General features: G+C 37.8%; 1 protein-coding gene and 2 non-coding genes across 4 annotated transcripts; 1 reads left to right on the top strand and 2 right to left on the bottom strand.

Annotated features, from left to right (window-relative positions):
* Positions 1-325: 325 nt before the first annotated feature.
* On the bottom strand, positions 326-25,386 carry NUCKS1 (nuclear casein kinase and cyclin dependent kinase substrate 1). 2 transcript variants are annotated; one of them, XM_031689897.2, is made up of 7 exons: positions 25,169-25,386; positions 11,824-11,873; positions 10,095-10,200; positions 7,293-7,348; positions 3,565-3,717; positions 2,487-2,636; positions 326-1,552 (listed from the first exon to the last, which is right to left on the bottom strand). In XM_031689897.2, exons 1-7 carry the CDS (start codon positions 25,183-25,185, stop codon positions 1,353-1,355), a joined length of 732 nt encoding a protein of 243 aa, XP_031545757.1. In that variant the 5' UTR covers positions 25,186-25,386; the 3' UTR covers positions 326-1,352. The 2 variants fall into 2 exon arrangements, with proteins under 2 accessions (XP_031545757.1, XP_031545758.1); XM_031689898.2 differs by having other exon boundaries at positions 1,036-1,552; positions 2,487-2,633; positions 25,169-25,251.
* Positions 3,159-3,232, bottom strand: TRNAP-AGG (transfer RNA proline (anticodon AGG)). Its single transcript has one exon. It is a non-coding gene; the product is annotated as a tRNA-Pro (tRNA).
* Positions 14,088-14,157, top strand: TRNAG-ACC (transfer RNA glycine (anticodon ACC)). The gene has a single exon. It is a non-coding gene; the product is annotated as a tRNA-Gly (tRNA).
* Positions 25,387-26,252: the final 866 nt, after the last annotated feature.

Raw genomic sequence — 26,252 nt, 5'->3', positions numbered from 1 at the left:
TGAATAGTCAGAGCAGCACTGAACACACTCCCATGGAGCACAGGATGTGGAGTGAGAGTAGAGCCGGGACAGCTCACATCCTCGAGCAGAGCTGGCAGGCACTGGGGGCGGGGCGTGCAGTCGTGTCCTTCCAGTAGCAGGAAGCCGAGAGATGCACTTCATGCCATGTTTCCATGAAGATATGGGGAGACAGGTGTATGGAAAAGAAAACGTTCTACCCCTGAATAAAAACAGAGCATGGTTCACGGGACCTGAATGCACATTTATGGCACAGAAGAATTTCAATTCTCTGTTTTCATGAAGGAAAAATCTCAAGTCTTTGTGATTGAGTTTCACATTAACTGGTACTTTATTTACTTAAAACCTAAACATTGTCAGTTTGAGAAGAAATCCACTGTGATATATAGATCTCGCCATTTAAGTTCTAGGGTTTTTTTTTTTTTGATCCTTGGTAAAATTGTATCCAAGAAACAGAATAGATACATATATACTTTAAAACATGAACCATTAGAGAATGAAATAGGAAATAAAAAATGATTTAAGTTTTGGCGGCCCTTGCGTTTTAAGTTCCTTAGACTGTAGCAGGATAGAAGGATCACTGGCTCCGAGTCTCTTAGAGATAACAAGTGATGAAATTAAAAAAACCCCACACCCTCAAACAAGGTCAGGTAACCCAATTCCCTACCCTGCCCCAAGGTAAAAAATATGAATACTTTTAGTAACAATTCAGAATTCATCTTTATCTCCTACTTGCCCCATCAGTGGAAGCTTAGTCATGATTTTTTAGACATCCCTATTTTTGTATATAGATATATAAACTCGTATTAGAGGACAATTAAGTTTTTTAAAAAGTCCAGGTAGAGAAAGAAGCAATCATTTTTAACTAAAGCCCTCTACGTTTTTTGATTACTGTTCAACTTGCTACCATTTAGCAAAAAAGCAAAATTTCCATAGTGTTCACCTCAAATCTTATTGCTTTACAACTGTGGTATACCTTCCATTAAAATTAAAAAGATGAAGCAGTCAATCCAGTGATTCATTTGACATGGCTTTCATTGGGAAAGCGGGTGGGTTGGTGGGGGTGGTGACAAAGAGAAGACCAATAGACAAAAAGGGCAAATTAAACATACAATGGTTTTCTTTACAAAAAAAAAAAAAAGAGAGAGAGAGAGAGAGAGAGAGAATATGTTATTTTCAACAAAAGGAAAAAAGCATTGAAAGCCCATGAGTCAAGCCATAGCCAAAACCATATTCTATCTTAAGTAGGTTTTCTTTTTTTTCCCTCTTTTTTTCTTTTTTCTTTTTTTTTTCTCTTTTTTTAAATAAAATCTCTCCCCAAACCATTATCACTTTTAATCCTCCCCAGACTGGGCTTCATCTTCAGACCCTTCATCCCCAGACTTCTCGGGCGGGGGGCTGGCAGAAGCTTTCTTTTCTGGAGGGCTTTCGGGTTCCTCGTCTTCTTCTTTGGGAGAAGGAGTCTTTTCCTTTGAAGCCTTTGAAGCGGTGGGGCGACCCACTTTCCCTTTGCCTTTCACAGGACTTGGCGTCACTGAAAGAAGAAAGATACCCATTTGGGGAAGGGAAGAAAATGTCTTTAATAAACATCAGCTACAAAACAAAACAATCGGTAAGGAAAAAATCTGTAAAGACAACACCGCAACTTTCTAAAAATCAGCGTGGGTACCAAACACTTTTTTACTAACACCGTCATGTTATACGAGCAGTAATATCTATAATAAAGATGCTAAAGAAACTGCGTATCATCCTTAGTGGCTTGTGAAACTAAAACCTGTTCATGATAAAAATTATTTATGTTTAAAAATTGGGTGAAGAAAAAGGGATGTAACTTAATCTGGTAGAACTGACGCCATCAGCAACTTTGGATAGTCCCATCATTCCCAACAGCAAGAGATAATGAGTAAAAAGTTCTACCTGCCCGAATGAAAACAAAAAGCAAATCCAGCTTTCCGATTTAGTGACAGTCTAGCTCGACCTGGAGAATGTCTGGCAGAAGGAAGGGCTCAAAGGAAAATGAATCTAAGTGCTCAACTGTGGTTTTACTCTGTCAGCACAGAGGATGGTGTAGGTATTGGAACACAGAACGCTGATGTATTGCTACAGGTGTGCGTTTTCACAATTTCATGTTGACTAGACGTTGAGACTGTGGTATCAAAGGGGAAAAAAGGGCAGTAGTAGCTACGCTGGTGTGGTGTTTCTACCACTGGGCCTGATTCACATAGGTCGTTCTCAAGCCTTGCCTTACGCAGAGCAGTAGCTGGACAGGGCTAAGCCACCGGACCGCTGCAGGGGCTGGAGTCCTCATGAGTAAGTCAGTGCTGCTTCCAGCTACGGAAGGCAGGATCCCTTGATTCTTGTTAAGTATGTGGCCAAGGCCAAGACCTAATGAAGGATTTCTGTGGAGAAGCTTATTGGTTCTTGAGATTTTTCAAAGCAATAATTCATTTCACTTCTGCAGAGCTCACCTGTGGCCTTTAGCCTGGGTTTGGGCATTTTCTTTTCTTTTCTCTCAGGTTTGGACTTCTTAACCATCTTTTTGTTTTTCTTTTTTGAACTGCCATAGTCACTATCATCATCATCTTCCATTAGGAAATCCTCATCACTGCCGGAATCTTCTGAGAGGAAAGAAGAATTTCAACGTCCAACTTAATGTACACACCCTTCCAAGTGAACAAAGGAAGAGAGTGCTAAGAGTGACTGCAGGATGGGATTTAGGAGTCAAACACTCTTGGATTCTATTTGCAGCTGTACTACCAATCTGGCTGGAGTTGTCACTGGCCCCACCTGTAAAATGGTTTAGCACGCACATGAGGGTCATGACTGACTTGTTTCAGGAGTAGGTTGAAACAGGAAGAGATAAGACAATCTGGATAAAACATAAAGCCATCGAACAACTCTCAGTAGTTCCCTCGTTCCCACACAGTCCTGACGAGACCAGGGAAATGAAACTGCACTGATTCCGTGCGTCTCTCCCAACTATAAACAAATGAACTAAGAAAACGCCACACAAAGCAAAAATACATGTAATTAATTAACCTAAGTAACTTGTGAAACGTCTAAATTGTTTTTCTTTTTTTAAATCACTTTTTTTTTTTTGGCATGGGGAGGTAATTAGGTTTATTTAAATTTTTCTTTAATGGAGGTACTGGGGATTGAACCCAGGACCTTGTGCATCCTAAATACGTGCTCTACCACTTGAGCTATACCCTCCCCCTCGAAACATCTAAATTCTATTAACACATTTGTCAAGAGAGGTCTACGCCCTTCTCTACCAGGCCAAAGTTATAAATCTTGTAACACCCACCAGGTAACTGTTACTCTAACAACTGTTCATTCAGTATTTCACTATAAATGATGCACATCATAATCACAGGAAATCTTTGAATCTTTTAAAATACAAATAGATATCAAACAGTCATCTCTCTTAATAGTGAGGATCTAATTTAAGGGACTGATTGTAACATTTAGCATCCACAAAAATGCTGAAGTAATCAAGGTCACCAACTACAACCACGACCAGAGTAACAGGCCAGCGGTACGTACTCTCCTGGAATGGTGCCTCATCCTCGTCTTCTTGTTCTTCTTCACTGCCCACATCTTCCATGAGCATCTCCCTCTGTTTAGAGGCTGCTTTAGAGGCTGCCTGCCGTTGCTGGCGCACATTTTTATGATCTTCTTTTTCATCTTCACTGTCCTCTGCAATATCAGAGTTAGAATGCAGTGGTCAAGGAGTTATGGGTTTGACAGCTGACAAGAAAAGCCAGTGTAAGATACAATCCGCAGCTTTATTTCATTCAAAAAGGGTAAATTCTATCCCTAAAAATTCCTATAAAATATACAAAAGAAAAGCTAAAATTCAAAGAATGAACTTAAATAAGACTATATTCCCACTATTACATATAAAATAACTTAGGCATGGAGTTTTAAGTAGTAATAAAGCTGAATTTAGGTGTGAACACATGCTTCTTATACTGTAAACTTACATCATTCCTTTGCCCTAAAATTCTCAATTGCAGTCAAATCTACGTTCACAATTTTTAAAAACTAAAGCTAGAAAAATATTTTTAAATAGTAGAACTGGGAAGGCTATCTTCCAATGATATTTATTCTAAGATACAAAACATACAGATGCTAAAATAATGTCAAGCTACTATCCTTTATGAATGAAGTGTGACCATTTCAGTTTAGAGGGGTTTGAGGGAAAATTTTAAAACACATTTATATTTAGATCAATTAGACCTTAATACAAGTTAAATAAAATTACTTTCTTATACTGTAGTCTATCAATGAAAAGTTCTTTCCAACACACAGCTGTGCTGGTGAATAAATCTGGTTAAAGAGCAGGCTGCCAACCAACCGGCTCTAGACCAAGTCACATCTGTATTAGCCTCTACCTACAGCTCTTCTCCTGGACTTTGGGGCTCCCGTATTCTGTTAAGATTTAGCTGTGGGAAATGCAAATCAAAATCACGAGACATCATCCTACATCTGGTAGAATGGCCATTATCAGAAAGAACACAACTAGCAAATGTTGGTAAGGATGAGGAGAAAAGGGAACCCTTGTACATAATTGGTGGGAATGTAAACTGGTGCAGCCATTATGGAAAACAATATGGTGGTTTCTCAAAAACTTAAAATTAGAACCACCATAGGGCCCAGCAATTCCACTCCTGGGCATATATACAAGAAAAACAAAAACGTTAATTCAAAAAGATACACACACCCTGCTATTAACTGCAACATTATTTATAATTGCCAAATATGGAAGCATCCTAAGTGCACATGAACAGATGAACGGATAAAGAAGCTGTAGCATATATAGGCACTGGAATACAACTCACCCATAAAACAGGGTATTTTGCTTTTTGTGGCCCTTCATTCACCTTTTTTGTTTGTTTGACTTCTAAAACCAGAATTTTATAATTGGCATAAACATTTCCATTGCACCAAAAAAACCAAAATACCTGGAAATAAACTTAACCAAGGAAGTTACCTATATTCTGAAAACTGTAAAACATTGAAGAAGGAAATTGAAGATGATACAAAGAAATGGAAAGGTATCTTGTGCTCTTGGATTGGAAGAATCAACATTATCAGGATGGCCGTACTACCCAAAGCAATCTACAGATCCAGTGCAACCCCTGTCAAAATACTCATGACATTTTTCACAGAACCAGAACAAACAATTCCAAAATTTATATGGAACCATAAAAGATGCCAAATTGCCAAAGCAACCTTTTATAGGTCTTTTTTCCCCCTCTTTCTTCTTTTTGTTCTCTTTTCTTACAGTTTGGTGACTAGAGAAATTCCTTTAACATTTGTTGTAAAGTTGGTTTGATGGTGCTGAATTATTTTAGCTTTTGTTTATCTGTGAAGCTTTTGATTTCTCCATCAAATCTGAACCAGAGCCTTGCTAGACAGAGTATTCTTGGTTATAAGTTTTTTCCCTTTCATCATTTTAAATACATCTTGCCACTCCCTTCTGGCCTGTAGAGTTTCTGCTGAAAAATTAGCCGATAACCTTATGGGAGTTCGTTCCCTTGTATGTTATTTGTTGCTTTTTTCTTGCTAACTTTAATATTTTCTCTTTTCCTTAATTTTTGTCAATGTGATGACTATGTGCCAAGCTTGATGTGTTCCTCTTTGGGCTGATCCTGTGTGGAACTCTCTGCGCTTCCTGGACTTTGGGTGACTGTTTCCTTTCCCAAGTTGGGGAAGTTTTCGGTTATTATCTCTCCAAAAATTTTCTCAGGCTCTTTCTCTCTCTCTTCTTTTTCTGGGACACTTAGAATGAGAATCTTAGTGTGCTTCATGTTGTCCCAGAGTTCTCTTAAACTATCCTCATTTCCTTCCATTCTTTCTTCTTTTTTCTGTTGTGCAGTAGTGATTTCCACTATTCTGTCTTTTAGCTCACTGATCATTCTTCTGCCTCATTTAGTCTATTCTTGGTTCCTTCTAGTGTGTTATTCATTTCAGTGATTTTACTCTTCACCTCTGTTGAGGTTTCATTATATTTTCCAACTCTTTGCTAAAAACTTCACTCTGTGCTTCTTTACTCCTCTTGAGTTCTCTGAACATCTTTGCCATCATTACTTTAAACTCTTTCTCAGAAAAACTGCCTATCTCCTCATCACTTATTTCTTCTTTTGGGATTTTACCTTGTGCCTTAGCCTGGGAAATACTCCTCTGCTGCCTCATATTGTCTATCCTTCTACTTGTATTTTTAGGTAGGTTAGTTATCTTTCTCTACCTGGGAGAGGTAGCCCTCTTTGGGAGACGTCCTATGCATCCCAGCAGGACATTCCTCTCTTGTCACCCAAGGGTCAGGGTCCAGCTAGTCCCAGTACTGTGGGGCTCCTGGAGTTAAGCCCCACTGGTCTTCAAAACCAGATGTTTTGGGGTCTCCTCCTCCTCCCAGTGCTAGAATCCTGGGCTGGGGACATGGGGCTTAGAACTCTCACTCCTGTGGGAGGGCCTCTGCAACTTAATTATTCCTCAGCTTGTGGGTTGCCCACCCAGGGGGTATGGGGCCCGATTATATTGCAAGCATGCCTCTCCTACCATCCTGCTGTGGTTCCCTCTTTAGGTTTCCAGTTGGAGATCTTTTTTGCTAGGTTCCAGTCTTTTTATCCTGATGGTTGTTTAGCAGTCAGCTGTGGTTTTGCTGCAGTCACAAGGAGAGGTGAGCTCATGGTTCTACTACTCCACTATTTTGACCAGAAATCTCATTAATTCTTTTAAGTTAAAATTCTTATAAAAAAGCTTTCTCCATGGTTACTGTTTCAAAGAACTACTTTCAGCTAAAAAGAGTAGGACTGACATTAACTGTTGTTTGCTTTTTAACCCCCAGGGTCATCACTCCCCCTTTTTTATATCTCGATTTCACTTAGTACTGTATATATGTTCGTATTATTCTATTTAATTTGATATCCTTTATTTGTTCATGTAAATGGTTTTCAATCTTGACTATGCATCAGAACAATGTGTAAGTACTTTTAAAAATCCAAGCCTCCACATCCCATCTGGACCCACTGAATCAGAAGTCCTGGGATGGGATGGAATATGTTAAAAAAAAAAAAAAAAAAAAACCTTCACAGGAAACTGTAATAAGCCACCAGGACTGAGAATCACTTTGAGCTCTTTGAAGATGGAACATGTAACGTGTGTAATGCAGTATTTACAACAGTGCCTGGCATTATTATAAACTTATCAAAATGTCTAATGAATAAGTATATAAATAAGAATTACAATTATTATGTTAAAAATTGTACCTGCTGAGTGAGAATCATCCTTCTTGGTCTTCACATCTTTTTCTTCTGAGTCCTCACTATAAAGGGGGAGGGGGAAAAGTTTAAAAGTCTTAGGTCAACATCTCAGAGAACACAGATCTCTGGCATCTGACTGTAGAAGAACACCAAAGAAAACCTCTTTTATATATAAAATATTTAAACAGATGCTGAGGGGTGAAATTGCTTCCATTATTCCCCTACTTCACAGGGATGCTGGTGAATAATTTATCTGTTTTTTGAACAGTTTCATCTACTTTTGGAAAACACTGCTTCTTCCAGAGAGAGACCCAAAGGAAAAAAATAAGATATCTCAACAGAGGTTAAAAACTTCTCACCTATGGATAAGGCCTGGTTCACAAGAAATTTAATAAGAACAAAAGTCTGTGCTGTAAGAGGCAGAGTATAACTATACTGAAAGTAAGTCACATAATATATCAGTGGTGGTAAAGCAGGCAAATACATGGACAGCACCAGATATAGATGCAAAAAAATCTAAAATATAATTATTAAAGAAAATGGAGTTCAGTTATAAAGATTACAATATGCCAAAAAATTTATCTAAAACAAAATGAAAACAAATCAATTAACATTATTTCCTAATATTTTCTGCCTCCAATATTTCTATACATCAAAAACCTCAACACACAGACCTGACTACTATCATGGAGAAAATAAAAGTGAGCTAAAGGTCACTGCAAAGTAAAATAAGAAGGTAAGGAGATTCAAAGTTCAATGGAAAATTTTACAAAATAACTTTTTAGGTCACAAAAATGCACATTTTATATCCTCACAAATCTTAACTTGGAAATCTGGGTTCTAGTGTTCCATCTTTGTCATAAATTAATTAGTTGTATGATCTTAGGCAGATCATTTGGTATTCTTCAGTGCTAAAATTTTATGATTCCATGAGAAATTTTGACAAACAAAAACGAAAACAGTCATACTTAAAAACTGCCTTCATAGCTTTCTTTTCTCAAACAACAGATCTGGTAAATCTCTTTTGGTATTCCCATAATCTAGACGGCACTCAAACAACAAACTATTGAATCCAAGATTCCCAGACAAAGAGAAAAATCAAAAAATCAAACACATTTCTTTAGTAAGTAATGTGATCCAAACACACCAGAATTCTGAACCTGTGACTATCCTATGTAAATATTTTATGCAAAATAAGCATTTAATTCACAAGTCTATTACAATGATGAAGAACTGTACCACTTTCTCTAGTTCTTTTATTATTGAATTTATAGAGACCACTAATCCTTGAGCCCTGTTACAGTAAGGTCAAGTAAAAGCTGAACTTTTAAGTAGAGCCCAAGAGAAAAATCAACATAATACGGATCTGAGGGAATAAGCATACAAGCTACTTAATATAAATGGCAATGAAAGTTGTATTTATTTCAATCATTCTTGGACACTTTGGAGAGAGTGAAAAACCACATGATTAAGCGACAGGGAAAAATTCAGGCTAGATATCAATCACATCAATGAGACATTATAACAGGCCATAAAGAAGCTCATTCCTAGGAGAAATATAATAAACGAATATAATGAAAGATAGTTCTAAGTTGGACTGCTGTATAAAACTGGATTAGAGAGATATAGTATGAAACTATGGAAGAGTTGTCTCCCAAAAGTATAATTTTGTCTTACTTTTTCCTCAAAACCACATTTCTGAAATTCTTCAGGAAAGAAAATATCAGAGGTTAGTGATTAAAGCAAGCAGAAAATACTAGGTAAACGCATTTATTATTGTTATTTCAACAAATTTAGCATTCTGTGAATTCAGAATGAAAGACTTTTGCCTAGGGCTTTATGATAGTGATTTTAGTGCTTGAAAGTAAGTATCTTAGAAGAACTAGCAACAATTATTATCATTTCTTAACCGCTTATTCTTAATAGCATTGTTTGGAAGTGGTATTGCCTAATAGTTAGAAAACGGACTTTGGAGTCCAGCAGATATGGTTTTAAAAACTGTTGGCCCATTTGCTGGTCCTTGAATAAATCACTGACCCCTCTTAGTTAATATTACTTATCCTAATAAAGGTGTTGTGAGAATCATAGGATAATGAATATAAATTAGCGCAGAGATATTGGCGCTTAGTAATCATAAACAGTAACTACCATTGCTGCCACCACCACCACCATCATGGAGGTCTTAAAGTTACACTGCACTGAGGATGAGAGTGTCACGTGTATACCTGTTAAGAGCAGAGATGAAAACTACAATATCCTGGTTTCATGAGGCCTTAAGTCATCTGCATTCATTTACAGAAATAAAGGAAAAGAAACTGTCCAAAATATTTAAAATAATTAAACAAAGTAGAATTGATTACAGACAGTGAAACCCAGTAGGAAATGCAACTTAAGACTAAGCTTTAGCTATGATTCTGCCAGTGATCTGTGACTGAGCAGAAAAGGTCACTTATTCTTTGCCATCACACAATGTAGATGTCAGTACTACTCTTAGGTAACAAGCCACATACTTAAACAGTCTTTCTGTCTCTGTTCAAAGGTTCGATGTAGCAACAAAGGCATTCCAGCATTCTTGGAGCTCACCTTGGATTCCAGGCTGAGTCCAAGCAAGCCTCAGGACCTCCAAGAGGCTAACCTCGAGACTCAGAGGCCCTGCCTGAGGTGCTATGAAATATGCAAAACAACACTGAGTGGACAGTAAGCACTTTCCCAAAGTAACTGGAGATTCTACTCATTTAGAAATCAGAGACAACCCTCTTCTCGGAGTCATGACAGCATAAGAAGAAACACATTAACGACACCTCTTACCTATCTTCCTGTGAATTCTTTCCAGATCGCCTCTTATTTTTAGCTTCTCGGGGAGAAGATCGAATTTTCTTAGTTGGAGGGCCTGAATCTCTTCCATAATCTTCATCTAAACAGAGTATTTTTCAAATTCAGTGAACTGTACTATGATTTTTACATGTCAAAACTACCACCGATATTTACTGAGATAATTTTCTCATGTGATTTAAAAAGTGAGGTCAGGATTTCCTAAATACTTTTTTCATTTAAAAAAAAAATTCTTTCCTACCCATTCTACCATAACTCAATCATTTCCAATTTTTGCATATTACCCCCCAGTCCTCATGTGTATATTTTAATCTACCTGCAGCCAAATATCTCTTATTTTATATTCTACCCTTTTAATTTTTTTTTTACCCTTTTAATTTGTTAAACATTTTTACATGTTTCCATATCTTCATGTCTATTTGGAAACTATTATAGTAATATGGTTATATTACAAGTATTTTAGAATGTAAAGAACCCACAATTCTATATTCCTAACACAGCTATCAATTAAATTACACTTAAACTAAAGTATTATACATAGCATACTCTGACATTTGGTGAAAATATCTCCAATCTCAAAAGCTCTACGAAACAAAAGAAAAATAACTCTGCCTTAAAAGGTGTAGTAAAAAACTATAGTTTAAAAAAAGGTATAGTGAAAAACTAGTTTCTTACACCACTATATATAATCATGAGGATCTAGAATATTTTGAAGCTTCAGCAATTATTAAATGGTTGAATAATTATAAATTATGGAATATCATACAACCATTAGCAACCATAAACTTTTAGTAACACAAGAAAGGAAAAGGAGGGGTACGAGGGACACGAAATCCAAAATTCTATAGCAAGACGTCAACTATATTTTTAAAAGGAAAAAAAGGACAAAAGGCTTTTTAAATAAAAAGGTTAAAATGGCCATTTGCTGGCTAAGGGGCCTTGAGTAATATTTCTGCCTCAGTTCCCTTATCTGTAAAATGAAAACAACAATATATACATATAGTCCCATTTTAACAGGACTGACCTAAGGATTAAATGGGTAACTGCAAACATTTAGCAAGCATTTAATAAATATTAGTATTAACTCTGGGAGGTTGGATTATGTTATTTTTTAAATTCTTCTTTATACATATCTTTTCTAAGTTTTCCCAAAGTGCATAATATTATTTTTATAAAATAAAATTAGGCTTAAAAAAGAAAGAAAAAAGAATAGTAAATACATCTGGAAAGTGAAAGGACATATTCTAAAGAAAATTTTTATGGCTAAGATTTAAGATACACTACTCATTCTGAGTTCACAAATCAAAGGTGTTTTACAAAATAGTTTCATCTTACTTCATTATGCAAAAAACTTATATACTCCCTATTACAAAGTATGGGTTTTACTGTGATTATAGCAGGAGATACATCAACTGATAAACATTGCAGCAGAACTGTCACACACTTCAACTCTGAACTCCAAAACCAGATAAGGAAAAAATGAAGTATTCAAATGTTTATTATCAATAATTTACTAAGGAAAAGTTAAAATCCATGCAAGTTCAGCTTTTGTTTTGGGTGACACAGACTGACATAATTCACATACATCAATAGTCTAAAAATAAAAAATAAAACTTATTCCAAAAGAATAATGAAAAAGTATATAAGCTGGCTATTCTTCCACTAGTCAGGCCAACTTACATTTTATTGAAACCGCAAAACTTACCAGCATCGTCAGATTCCTGAAACTGTGAATAATCAACGACCTTCCTATTTCTGTAGAAAGAAGAGATTCTAATTAAGATCACAAAAACGTAGGATTTTTATAAGGTATCAGAACCCACATTTACTTCATGAACAGAATTAGAACTAGCTCTCTGAAAAGTATTTTTCAGTAAGCCCCTACCATCAGCCAAAAACTGTCACTTTTTTACAGGAAAGTGCAGCTTAAACCGAAAGTATTTCAAACTACAATTCTCATATTGCTCATCTCAGGGATGGCTCAAGCACTATCCTTTCCCACAAAACAACTTTCCACCTTCCACGAGTACATAAGAGAGTAAAATAAATCAAACTACCATGTATATTCATTATAAAGAGACAATATCACACAAACCCAAACTGTAAATGTTATTTTTACTGCTACACACGCACATACACCTGCACCTGATAAGCAAGGTTATTACTGAGTTTTTTTTCATGTCAAAGTGACTCAAATATAATACAGTTAATTATAATATATAAACCGTGGTGACAGTCAAGTCTTACATAGAAGGGGATGGAAAAAATTGATTCATTCAAAACATGTTTTTTATTAATGAGCATTTATTAAAGGTACAAATTTATGTATCTACTCGATTCAAAGATTTTTAAGTACTTCTTACTAGGTAAAGCTTCTTTAGTATCTCAAACAAATCTTAATTTTCCTACCTTATAGTCTAAACTTAGAAGTTTAAAATTCCTCCCCTAGAAAGATATGAAAACTTCCATGTTAGTATCCAAACAGTCTAGCATTTAAGAGAGACTTAGAGGCACTGTAACTGAATGGAAACTGAGTAAGTGAACTGAAAGAACTAAGAGAAACAGGCCACCAACTGCACTTAACCTGAGCAGAGGAACATTCCCGGTTTTACAGATGAAAATACCATTTAAATGCAAAAACAAGATAGTCAGAATTCAAGTATAGTTATGACTTCTATATAATATGCAAAAATGACAGGGTAGGGGTGAATTCTGAACACATGCTTGGGGCTGAGATGTGGAGGAAAGTAGAGCCTCACCCTTGATTTAAGAGAGAGAGAGAAAAAAAGAAAGGCTCTTAAGGAATTGTGCCTTCTGTTTTTCTTTAGTCTACCAACAATGAACCATCTTCTCATGTTATCGCCTCAATGAGTCAAGATGTAAAACCATAAAATATGTTGCAACTATGTTTTATTATAAGAAACTGAGTTTATATATCAAAGATACCATTCTATTAGGAAAGTTAATTTTTAAAATATCACTCTTATTCCACGTTTATGAGTTACCTAGAGTAGTCAAATTCAGAGACAAAACGTAGGATGGTGGTTGCTGGGAGTGGAGTCGTGGGAATGGAGAGTCATTGGTACTTAACAGCTTCAGTTTTGTAACAGGAGAGTTCCGGAGATTTGGGTGCACAAAAACGTGAATGTAGTTAATGCTACTGAACTGTACATTTTAAAATGATTAAGATGGTAAATTTTATGTTATTTTTACAATTAAAAAAAGAATAAAATTTTTTTTCTCAAAAAGCTTATTTTGGGGGCTGATAATCAAATGCTTATTATATTCCAGCAAAATAGTGATGTTTAATGACAGATGCCATGAAAAACAGTATTACGATCACAATGTAAAGACGACCATTTTCTGCATTACTTAGGATCAAGGAAAATGGGACATGGAACCAGGGGAAGGTATCCAGAAGAGGGAGTTTTAAATTTTAATTTCAAATAATTAATGTACACATTCTGAAATTGGAGGCACGGTAATTTTAGGTTAGCCAAGCTAGTGGAAATCACAACTAAAATACTGGCACAATTTTTGGGTACCAAATATCAATAGATACATCCTACAAGACTACATAAAGAAGGGTAAGTATAATGTTGAAGTGTATATCACATGAAAAACAACTGAATAAACTAGGATTTTTAACTTGCAAAAGAAAAAACATGTTAGCTTTGGTGATCAGATGAAGTGTGGGATCAACATAAAGAACTTTGTGATAGTTTGCTAATGATAATTACTTCCTTAGTCTATCACTAGAAACACTGCAGAAATTATGTTATAGTAAAAAGTACAAAATCTGTTAGTAAGAATGCTGGGTTCTGCTTCTAGAACTTCAAGCAAATCACTTCATTTCTCTGGGTCTCGGTTCTTCCTCTGTTGGAACTAATGACCTAAGTTGCTTGACAGATCTAAAAAATTACCCTATAAAATTAAATTATCAAAGTTTAATAAAAAAAAAAAGGGGGAGGGTATAGCTCAGTGGTAGAGTGCTTGCCTACCACGCATGAAGTCCTGGGTTCAATCCCCAGTACCACCATCAAAATAAATAAAAAACAAACCAACCTGATTACCTTCCCCGACCAAAAAAACCCCAAACCAAACCAAGTTTAATAAAAGACTTTTTCAGTTGGAAATGGTCAACTATCCTTTTGCACAGCACACATTTTAACACACATTGCTGGACCGTTTGTTTTCCTCAGTGATGTCATGTCCACATTTCTGGTGCAGAACAAGGTAAAAAGTAGGCACTCCGATGTTTTCTGAAACTTTAGCCCTTAGAGCCAAATTCAAGAGCTCTGTTAGAAACCTAGTTTTAGAAGATACTTCAGGGGATAAAAGCCAATCTCCTTCAAGTCTTTTAAGATTTCATCTCTTGCCACTTAACCATCAAGCAACCCAGGAGGTCTGTAACCTCACCAATCATGCTGCTGCTTACAACCTGGTTGTGCCGCCTGCTCCTTGGCTTAGAATGCTATTCATACCACTCTTGCTCATGCGACATACAACCTCACCTCCTCTAAGCAATTTTAATCCCTTGATACTATATAATCTACTAAATGTGAGCTTTTTGAGGACAGGGGTTGTCTCTCCTTAATTTGGAGCACCAAATTCAAGAAAGGCGTTTGATGAGGGAACGGACTTGCCATCTGCAAAGGATTCGGGTGGGAAAGAGCATCAGTAGAGAGGAGGTCTGTGCCACTGGAGTGTTCAACCTATCAGACATTTAATCCCACTGCCCTTGATGACAAAGGAAAATTTAGTTTTCTACAAACTAAAAAACTTTAAGAAATTTACAAGGCAATTATTTAGTAATTTTTTTCTATTCTGTTTTCCAATGAAGGAGAACTACAAAAATGCCGTGTAGACCATGCTAACATCATAAAAGCAATTAAATTTAAAATTTTCAAAATTAAATTGAAAGACTACTCCTCCTCTTGAAACATAATATTTTAACTTTCAATTATGCGAACGTGGCCAGTATTATCTTACATAATACATGTCATTTATCACAAAAACTGTAAAATCCAAGTAAAGCAAAATATGACTATGAAAGCAATCTTGTCTTAAGAGTAACTAGTGGGAAAAAAAAGTATCAAAAAGTTTAAGAAAGTGTCCATCTATAAATGCGGAAAAGGGAAAAGAAAAATAATTTAAATAAAAGATCTGTAATAACAAGGGTCATTCACAATAACTCATTATAATGGTTTATAATAATTTGGTTCATTTTCTGCCATCTAAAGATGCTTCCTCTAAGCATACTATTTCCCACTACTTAGAGATTTGCCTTATTTAGGGTTGAAATACATTTTTGATGAACTTACTTCTATGCAAACTTGAAACTGAGAAGATACATTGAAACAGAAGTGCAACACTTAAGAGTAACATTTAAGTCTAAGGGCACAGGAAGTTCTACTTCTAGCTGAAAACAAAGAAATATTCTTATTTCCTCAAAGTACTTAAATGTCAAAGCTAAACCAACTCTCCTGTGTATCAAAAACTAGAATCGGGAGGACGATCACCCATTTCTCCAAATAGCATATAGGTTAAAATACAGGTTTTTAAAACTGGGTTTTAAATCCTGGCTGTGCCAGTTACTTCCCCTCCCTGAACTTCAGCTTCCTCACCTGTAAAATAGGAGCGACAATACCTTTCTCTCAAGATTGCTCCAAGTGACAGATGCACAACTCCCCAATGCATGGCAGCCATTATTTCTTCCACTTTCTTAATCATCAACTTCGTTCTGCTAAATACTGGTAAGCCTACCCCCAAAATACTTTTCTTCCTTATAGCAGCAACTGTCTAAGACCAAAACAAGGGTATTCCTGAAATATGAGGTCTGTAAAATTAACTTTCTGAAGAGTCAAGGATCAACAGTACTTCAGAGAATGGAAATTACCACACCTTTGAGATGATCTCATCTAATCCTCTTACTCTTGCAGATGAGGAAACAACTTAAACCACAAAAATCCAGTGCTACTTTGTAACAAACCTGCACATCAAAATAGGGAGAAACACATAAGTTCCAGGTGAGGAAGAACTTTAAAATAGAAACCAACATGAAATTATTGACACCCTAAGATTTATACTACTTAAAGGGGACAAAACCATTTTCTCAGGGAAATCAGAGACTTTCAGACAACTTACTACATTATTTAGAGCTCTATCAAGTTGTCTATACTTCCATTTTTACCCTGCAGAAGTCATATTGTTCTGGCCAATGTAGAGATAATGAAAAATTAGCTAACTTTCTAGAATTCAGCAAGTTTCTTATTAGGCACTTCAAAGTGCAGTTGAACTCTGAGTTTTGAGAAACCCAAAATAGCTGGCATAACTCTTTTCACTAGTCACCTAGATAGTAAACATCTACAACAATGGTTTTCAATCCATCAGTCCTGAAGTCAAATCATTTTAGGAGAAAAAAGCATTTTAAGAGAACAAGACGCAAACAGAAAACATCAGGTAAGACTGTACCGAAATAACTGGTAAGTTCCTGGAACTTGTTTCAGGTGTTTGTGTTCTTGTGTGCAGCAAACTGCAATGTAAAGTGTACTTGTTATTGGAACCTCATCAAAAGTCTCGAGACCCACTGCCTTAGAATAAAAAGTGATTTCCAAAGTAGTTTTTTGTTTTACCTTTACAAAAAATGACTTGTTATTGATCCATGGTCACAAAAGTATAACATCTCTTTCTATTTTAATTCATCCTTTAAAGAAAAATCACTTTTTTAAGCTTAAGCACTCATAAAATCTATCAGTTCGGTAGCCTGTAGGAGGACAGAGGGAAGGATGATAACACCAGCTGTACTAGAGCTACTGGACCCTAGACAATCCAATCCAATCTTACCCTAATGTGTTATTCTAGCAACAAATGTCCCCAGAAGGGAATGTCTGAGAACTTCTCATAATTTTCAAAGGCAACCTAATCTAAGAAAACTTCGATAATGATACAGTTCTTCTCAACGAGGTGAAATCTGCTTCTGAAGTCCACTCACTGACTCTACCTTGTCTAGTTCCTGGGATCACCATGGTCTAAATCTAACCCTCTTCCAACAACAAGTTTGTACTGCATGGTGCAGGGAACTAGACTCAGTATCTTGTAGCAACTTATGGTGAAAAAGAATATGAAAACAAATATATGTATGTTCCTATATGACTGAAGTATTGTGCTGTACATCAGAAATTGACACAACATTGTAAACTGACTCTACTTCAATTAAAAAAAAATCCACACACAAACACACACAAAATAAAAATAAACCCTCTTCCACAGAGCAGCCCTTAACATTTATGAGAGCTTCCACTTTTCCCTTCAAGGCTAAATATTAAAGTTTCTGCATATCAACAACCATTCCTCCCTCCCCTTGAAACTTAGGACATTCACCGCTCCTCTCTCCATTCTTCTATCCCTCAACATTATTCATATGCCAGATTTTCTCAGGGTATAAGAAAGTTAGTTCACAGAGCCAGGATACCTAAACTCAGTTCAGGGCAATTTCTCACAACTGCTTCGCTTGTCTTGAGCTTCAGGCTCCTTTGGGCTACGATGTATTGCTTTGACTGCATCATATGATTTTGCTTTTCACAATTAAACAAAACTCAGAAACAGTCACAAGATACAAGAAAGCAAAAATTCAAAAAAAAAATTTTAAGTCAAGAACATTATAGGAAAGAGCACCTGAAAGTTTTTCAAATGGAAAAAGTTTCTAATTTCTGCACAAAAGGGTTGAGTAAAGGAGTTCTGAATGATGAGCTGGGGATATCTGTTATAGGAGATTGTCACAATCCCCTATTAAATATTTTTTAAATCAATTTGTTAGTATTTTAGTCCAGATGAATAAATATTAACTCTCACATGGCACTCCTTATTTTCAAAACATATTCAGATCTACCCTATTCTCTCCACATAGAAGAATATTTTGTTTAAAAAACCACACATATACAAATTTCAACAAGTATAATAACAAAGTACTGGGTAAGTAAAATGGGCTAGATTTTTTCCCAGTTTAGTGCAAAACCTATGCAATTAGGAAAACCTCAAGCAGGTGAGATTAAAGGGGTCTCAGATGAGCACATTACCAAGTTAAGCCCTGTCTGCAGCAGAGATGGTCTTGGAAACCTCAGTGGAAACTTCCAATTGTCTTAACCCAACCACCAGGGACAAATCTGTAACCCAACAAAGTCAAGTTTACTGACTCATTACAATAAAGGTGATGGGACATCAAAAATGTAGAGAATCTCACCAAACAGAACTTAAAGAATTTAAGGAAGGGTAGAATATAGGTGAAATTTAAATGAAGCAGTGTCTTGGTAGGCTTAAAGCACTGTAGGCCTGTGTGAAAAGGAGTCAGCATCAAGGTCTGGACTGCCAAGTGGACCTTGGGTCTCATTTCTTGGCAAAGAAGGTAGATGTGAATTTTGTGTCCAGGAAACTCTCATTTAAAGCTCTAAAGTTGTAAACTGACAATAAATCTTCCAGCTGTAGCGTATCTGTGGAAGGCAATCTTATCCCACCCTAATGAATAGCAAGCTGGATTTTTACTTCTCAGAGGAGCCAAGTTTTAGTTTTTCAATAGTTTATCTTCTGGGACATTTTATCTTGACAGATGAAACCTTCCTGAAGATCACCTTGCTTTGTAGGTAACTGAACAGGTGCACAATTCAAAACAAACAGATGTGCACTAAGAAGCACCTGAAAATACACTATAGGCAGCTGAAACACTCTTTGGCAGCCTGTGGTCTCTTTACCTCAATTATTTCAGACCTATAATTATGGCTATTTAGATACCAGTTATTTAAAAATAAGGCAATGCAATTCTGTAACAATCAGTTCCACTTCCTGAACCTAGACAGTAACATTTTTTGAGACAAAAAAAAAAAAAAAGATGCCCCAGTTTGACCAAGTGGTCCTGTGCTAAATCAAATGTTTTCTCCCATTGTCCACAACACGACAATCTCTTCAGTGTCATCTCCAGTCTCAACAATCCAAGAAGCGACTTCTTCATAATCCAGGGTAATGAGATCACATTTATTTCTATCTTGGCAGCTAAGAATTTTAAAATGCAAATAGAAGTTAACACTTCTCAGCATGCTCAATAACTTCATCATTATTAAGTTTAGGTGATCAAAGTTTGCAAACTCTAAATCTGGCTGTGCAGACTCTAAAATATTATTAACTCCAGAGGGGCGCCATTCACATGGACTACAATGTAGATGTAACATGATGGTGCCACAGTTACACAGAAGGTGGCCTTGCTTTTATATATTTTTGGTAAAACAGATGAAAACCAATCTCCCTTTCCTTACTCAAAATTACTTTCTCATTAGTTTTATTGGTATATGCTTTAAAATACTAAAAACTCAACCACTTACCTTGGTTTATAACTTTTGTCAAGTTAAATCAACTCTAATTTCTAATTAATCTTAATTTCCTTCTAATTGTAAAGTACTAGTGAGCTTTATAAGTGCTGAAACTTCAAATCCTATGGTTTTTCTCCTTTGGTCTTTTAATATGATCAATCAGGGACAGACTAAGTTTTGTTCCTGGGACAAATCCTACTTGATCATCTGTATTTTAAACACATACTGGATTCAGTTAGCTAATACTCTGTTTGGCATTTTTGCGTCTACAGGTATATGTAAGATGAGACCATTAATTTTCTTCTGGTATCCTTTAGGTGGCTTTGGAATCTATTGGGGGAAATGCTTCTGAATTATGAAATGTATGCACTTAAAGCAACGCCACTTACTTAACATTTATGTTTCTTCCCACAAAAGCCTCATACTACTTCATTGCTTTTTCCTCTACATTCAGGTGTATCTTACTTTAATTCTGTCAGTCTCCTGTTCCTTCCAAAAAATTGTCCTCGTCTCCATCCACACACCCCTCAACCTCACTTTAAAGTTGGTCTTCCTCACAAAGGTCCTACTATGAAACGTAACTCCTTTCAAAGATGGCAGTGTGCTACCACCATGAGAAACAGTAATACCCTGTGGCAGTGTGTCTCATGGGAAAGATCACACTGGCTTTGGGATGGCCACAACTTCTATCTAAATTCCTACTTCATCTCTTAATGGTTAGGTTAATGGAGACAGTTATTTAATTTATCCAAGCCTCAGCCATCTCACATAGGAAATAGGGATGATATATACCTTGTTTGAAGAGTTGTCTCAAGATTTTGGAAAATGTGTAAAGTACCTGGCAGAATTACTGGCACAAAATGAGTTGTTCGGTAACGATAGCTCTATTGAGTTTCAGGTGATGTTGAGAAAGGGACTGCTGCTGCTAAAGGTCCACAGTCTCTGATCTACAATTTAGAAATTCAAAAAGCTCTGAAAACCAATTTTTTTCATAATTTATATAGTGATAAGGATGACAGGTAAACAATGAAGGCTTTTTAGGAATTTTTTTTTAGTGTGAAAACTCCTAAGTTTTACTACAGAGATACTAGTATGTTTGACTATAGGAGCACTAACCCAGACTCACTGGTAATGGTACATCACACATACAGTATAGGCATCCTGTTATTCTTTTTAAATTTTTGAAAAATTTTGAACTTCCAAACACATATAGCCCCCAACGGTTTCAAACTAGGGACTTTGGACCTGTAATACATTCTATGTGGAATCAAATATAATAAATGTAAATCTAGTAGACAGGAAAATAGGTAAGACTCATACAATCTAAATCCAGCTTTTACCATTATTTCTACACCATAGTTCCTTTGACTCCTTTGAATTAAAACTTATCTCTGAAAAACAACTTTGAATTAAAACTTATCTCTGAAAATTATTTTGAAGACTGAGTTACAAAACTTGCAATTTAAAACATTTTGGTTATATTTTCCCTTCAAATATTTTTTACAGAAAGCTAAAAAAAAGTGTATACAGAATGCACTTGCCACTAAAGACATTACTAAGTGAAATAGCATTTGACCACCTTCATGCCAAACACTAGGAAGGAAAAGAATGGTACCACAGAAAGAATACCAGTATTGTATTCAGAAAACCTGGGTTCAAATCTTGACTCTGCTTAATAGTTCTGTGACCTTGAGTAACATATTCTTTAAGCTTATTTTGTCACCTTTCATATGGGAATTTAAAAAAATCCTCTATTACAGGGTTGTAATAAAGATAAAACACGATAAAGTGAAATCCTTTACTATAGTACCTGACTCTCCATTTATTCTTAGTAAATGTTTGTTTCAGCAAGTTACTCTAAAAACTGAACTTTTACACTGTCTGACTCTAATTTTCAGATTAAATACATGTATGTTGGGAAATGTTGACTACTTTAGAGTTGTTATAAAATTAACTCCATTAATCAGGCTTTGCAAATCATGTGAGGTACCTTTCAAGGTAAAGTCTGCAGAAGAGTTTATGTCTTCTTAGAGGAAAGTGACATGTAAGTAGTAATCAATGTGCAGATCCAAGGTTAATAAAAATCACCCTTTCTCTCTTTCACAGACACAACCTGACCAGAGACTAAGGAGAGATACAAGGAACCAGACTGACCGAAAACCACATTTACTATAGTATACTGATTTTTAAGTGTCTTCCTGTGTAAACTTGGTTATCAAAAACTCCAAGCTATCTCGAACTTTCAGGTTTCCAAGTTTCCTCCTTTAATGAAGACTTTTTGAAACTAATTTTTTGGTAAGAGAGGATATCAATTTTTAGAATCCAGACACATGCCGAACAAAATTCTTTTTGAAAGAAAGCAATCTGGAATCTCAGGAAAGCTATATTCTCAACGTAATTATAAACATGGCTGAAAAAATTCTATTATCAACCAGTAAGAGCCTACGCTTTCACATATACACTTTCATGTAAGAAGTTCCTTGCAATCTCAGGCACTAAACAGAAGACAAGATATCAAGTACACTTACATTACAAAGAAAGGAGTAAACAGATTGATCTAAGTGACTTGGACCATTTTCAGGAGAGGAGGAGGATCTATGGAGAATATACCAAGCTGAATTCCAAAAAAACCTAGTTTCTAGTCTGGGCAAGTCAGTAAGTAAATCTCTGTGCTTTCTTTCTCACCTTTTACAAGTAATGGCATTTTCCTCCCTATCTCAAGAGGTAACATGAAAGCACTCTGAAAAGTTAGAAATGCCATACGCTACAGTAACATCAATACTTATCTGGCAGAAGGTAAATCGATTATTACGTGGAAAGGGGGAAGGTGAGGATAAGCAGGACTGGGAATTAAGAAATCTAGGTTATAGGCCCAATCTTGGAACCTACTAGGGTGTGATGCAAGGTACTGCACTTGTCCAGGTCCCCACATTAAGTCACTTGTAAAATGAATTTGCCTAAGTTTTTTTCTGGCTCTAACACTATAATTTTATGCTATAAATTTGAATCCAAGTCCTAAAATATTTGAGCTGTCATTTATACATGAGGCAGATACTGTAAAACGTGAAGGTAGCCAATACTGTATGAACAAAACCACTTCGGTATGTGTTGCGCAATGTTTATAGAAAACCCTGCTGTAGCTATCAGTTCATCATTCCCTTCATTTGGAAATTGGTGTCAAGCAGCCATTTAGTACATTTCTAAATTTTCTTTACATGCTTAATATTAAAATAAAAATGAATACTAGTTACAGTAAAGATGAAAACCAGAAAACCCTCAAAATTTTATACAGGCCTAAGGGCAGAAACATCCCAAAAGAAGGTGAGTGGACACTTACTCTCCAACACGTGCTTTTTTTTTTTTTTGGTTTGTTTTTATACAAGGTTGATCATCCTGATATTGGATCAATATCTATCTTTTTTTGTTAAATTCCTTCAAGCACACAGATTCTTAAATTACACCTGGAAACAAAAGCACTTCCCTAAGACAGAACTTTTTTATTGCAAAATTTAACAAACCACCAAACTCAAGTTTAATTATTTCTGCTTTATTATTGGTCAAGAGTATGTTAAAGACTTTAAAAAAAAATTACAAAGAGACTTCATCACTAAAATATATAATCAGAAACCAAGTTGCTTTGAAATTAATAATTTGAAAGCGACCCAAAAAGCTCACAATATATTAACTTCATTCTTCAAGTAGGGGCAAATAAACAGAGTTAAAATTACTTTTAACATACTGATTAAGAAAAAAGTTGTGCACAAATCCCAATGCCTTCAAAAAGCGAATAGAATGCGCTTAGTGTATTTATCCCCACCTGGTGATATTAAAAAACCCAAGCTTTCAAGTAAAAAAAGTTCTGTTCGTGTTCCAACATCTATATCTGGGAACACAAACTCAGGTGTGTAAGAAAGTTACAATAATAAAATCAAAAGTTATCAAAACCTAGTAAACTGCAGTTAAAAGGTAGAGAAAAATAATAGTCCAATTTCACCACACAGTAATTTACTCCCAGAAGACAGAAGATCCAATCCAGATGAAACAAATCTTTATTATGATAGTCTATTCGTCCTGATCCTAAAGAAAATACTCTACATAAACTGATGGAATACAGTGGTCAATTATGCCCCCAAAAAAGAATGCATACTATCATCTGAAATATTAAGACTCCGTGCCATAAAGTCGGCAAAACTCTTCGGTGGCGATGGTGAGTTATTGGCGATGCGGGTTGAAATTAGGAGGCAGAAAAGCAGTCAGGTAGTTAGTTAGCACTCTCCTGCCCACCCCGAGCGTAGGAGTGTGCAGTCCCATACCACCACCAGTTGGAGACGGATGATCTAGTCAGGAGACAGAACGGTGTGGAACAAAAACCCTCTCCTGGGTTCCAAACCTCCCTTTAGAGGTCTAGGTCAAAATACTTCAGTTTCTCACAAAACTTGGAATGAAGAAGGGGAAGCAACAACTGTTAAAACATTAAAAAAAACTAAACCTTTACCTATTTATCTAGAAAACACTACGCAAAGTAGCCAATTCCTTACATTGAAAGCGTCAAGACATTACATTAAAAATCACATTTATTTGCAACAGCTCTCCTCAAGGCCTTAAAAGATTGGAGTAAGCCACACCCCTCCATAAATGGCACATTCCATACAATAGCCAGGACGGCAAAGGGCGATTCCACCGTCCGCTGGGGAACAACAAACTTGTTGAAATTCTCAGAATGAAGCCTAACGGTTAACCGAAACTAGCCCCTTTATTATTAGAGTTATTCGGGGGTAAAGAGAGGGTTACAAAAACATCCAAGCCGTGTACGCCGGGTGGGAGTAGAGAGAAGTAGCGGGAACGAGAACCACACGGGATTTGGGTCGTGCTGTTAACCCGCACCTCCCTGAGTAGGGACATTTCCCCGAGGAAGGACATTTCTAGTCGCAAGGAAAGTGCGAACTCAGGGCGGGGGTGGGGGAGGTGGGGAAGGGTTAACCAGCTCGAAACTCCGACTTAGGGGATAGGCAGCAGTCATTTTCCAGGGCCTACTCCCGAACTCTCACTTTTGCCGGAGGGGGAAAGAACGGGTCCCGCCTACGCCCGGCCCGATTCGGGAGGCGGGGCCCGGCAGCGACCCTGGAGGACGGAGGCGGAGCCCGGAGGCAGTGCTGCCCCTCCCCCTTTCCATGGAACACCCCCGTCCGCTAGAGAAAAGAGGGCAGAGTCCCCGCCACCCCCACGCAAGCAGAAGAGGGAAGAGGCAACACGGCGTCCCCGCCCCTCCTCAATTAGGGTGGGGGCCGAGCCGAGTCCGCCGGTCCCCGCGGCGGGCTCCAAGGGGCCGGCCCGGAGGAGGTGGGGCCTGGGTGGGGGCGCTGACTTCACACCCCTCCCCCTTCGGCTGCTGGCGGTTCAGGAACACCCCGCCCGCTCCAGTGCGGCGAGTGGGGGAGGCAGCAGAGCAGCCCAGAGCCCTGCAGCGGCGCGCGGCGGGGAGGAGCGCGCGCAAGGGCGCGCGGCCGCCACCCCCCGCGCAGCCCCGCGCGCCAGCAAGGCCCCCCACGCTCAAGGGCGCGCGCGGGCCCCGAAAGGGAGGAGGCCGCGCGTGGCACGGGAGAGGGCCGACTCTAGGCTTCTGTCCCCCACTCCCTCACCGCTCACCCCAACCCGCTCCAACCCTTTCCAGGCCTCGGACTCCGCACTGACCTGACAGGCCGAGACATGTTCGCTGTCGAAACAGGACCGAGTCGAGAAGCCAAAGACCGGGACCCCCCCCACCCCGCGCGCTCGGCGCCCCACCCCCCCCAACTTCGGCCGATGGGGCTGCTGCCGCCGAACCCCGAGCTGCTGGCTTCTCAAACTCCGCCGCTCCTTGGTTCAGGGCCCCTTAATCAGACGAGCCCCCCGCTCCCCCGTCTCTTCAAAATGGATGAATCAAACCAGCCGAAAATGCGCCAAAGCCGCCCTACACCCAAACCCGCTAGGGCCTGTGGGCTCCGCCCCAACACGACCGGTCATTGGCGGCTTCTGCCAGATGCGCCGAGCTCATTAGTCCGTTTGAATCATCACGTCTCCCAGGCTCCGCCCCACTCACTGATAGGCCCCGCCTCCTCCGTGAGGTCCTGTTAGTCAAGATGCTCTGAGAGCGCACGGCCGCAAAACAAAAATGGTCGCTGCTCGGCCCGCCCCCTGGTTTCCACTCCAGAGTTGCAGATTCGTCTTGTGTTGCATCTTAGGATGACTAGGAAAAACGCTTTATGAAGGGTTCAGTGTCGTTTAGGGTTAGTTTAATGATGTATCATTTCGCCTGCCTTGATCATCTGGAAACTCTACGAATAGCAAAACCTGTGGGATAGGCAGCTGATTCGTCAGTAATGGGCTGCTTCTCAATTGGAGGGAAATTCCATAGGTTCAAAATTTTTGACCTTAAACCCACAACCCCTTTCTCTTGGCTTCATCATTAGTCCTCAAGAGCCCAACCGCTGCTGGTGCAGAGAGCCAGGATTATAATTAAGGAATAACTTCACCACCAATTTCCATTCTCCATTCCGGACCTTGAGATCATTCCAGGGTTGTTATAGTCCCAAGTCACAGTCATTACTTTATGGGCCTGATGATTAGGAGCACGAGCTCTGGGCTAGAAAGTGTTTTGGTCTGAACCTCAGGTCTACCACTTAATCACTTAATAGTTGTCTAACTTTACCTCTCTGTGCCTCAGTTTTCTCATGTGTAGAATGGAAAACGACAGTTCTTAACTCATAGGATTATTAGGATTAAATGAGTTGATTAT

The sequence above is a fragment of the Vicugna pacos genome, chromosome 23, assembly GCF_048564905.1.
Source record: "Vicugna pacos chromosome 23, VicPac4, whole genome shotgun sequence".
In the NCBI taxonomy this organism is placed as follows: domain Eukaryota; kingdom Metazoa; phylum Chordata; class Mammalia; order Artiodactyla; family Camelidae; genus Vicugna; species Vicugna pacos.
Note: the sequence above shows the minus strand (reverse complement) of the source record. Positions and strands in the feature narration are given on the sequence as shown.

Excerpts from the sequence above, each read along its gene's own strand:
- NUCKS1 (XM_031689897.2), bottom strand. Across the intron at positions 3,718-7,292 it reads GGATGATTCTCACTCAGCAG|AGGACAGTGAAGATGAAAAA; the intron begins GTACAATTTTTA and ends CTGATATTGCAG. Across the intron at positions 2,637-3,564 it reads TGAGGCACCATTCCAGGAGA|AAGATTCCGGCAGTGATGAG; the intron begins GTACGTACCGCT and ends CTTTCCTCTCAG.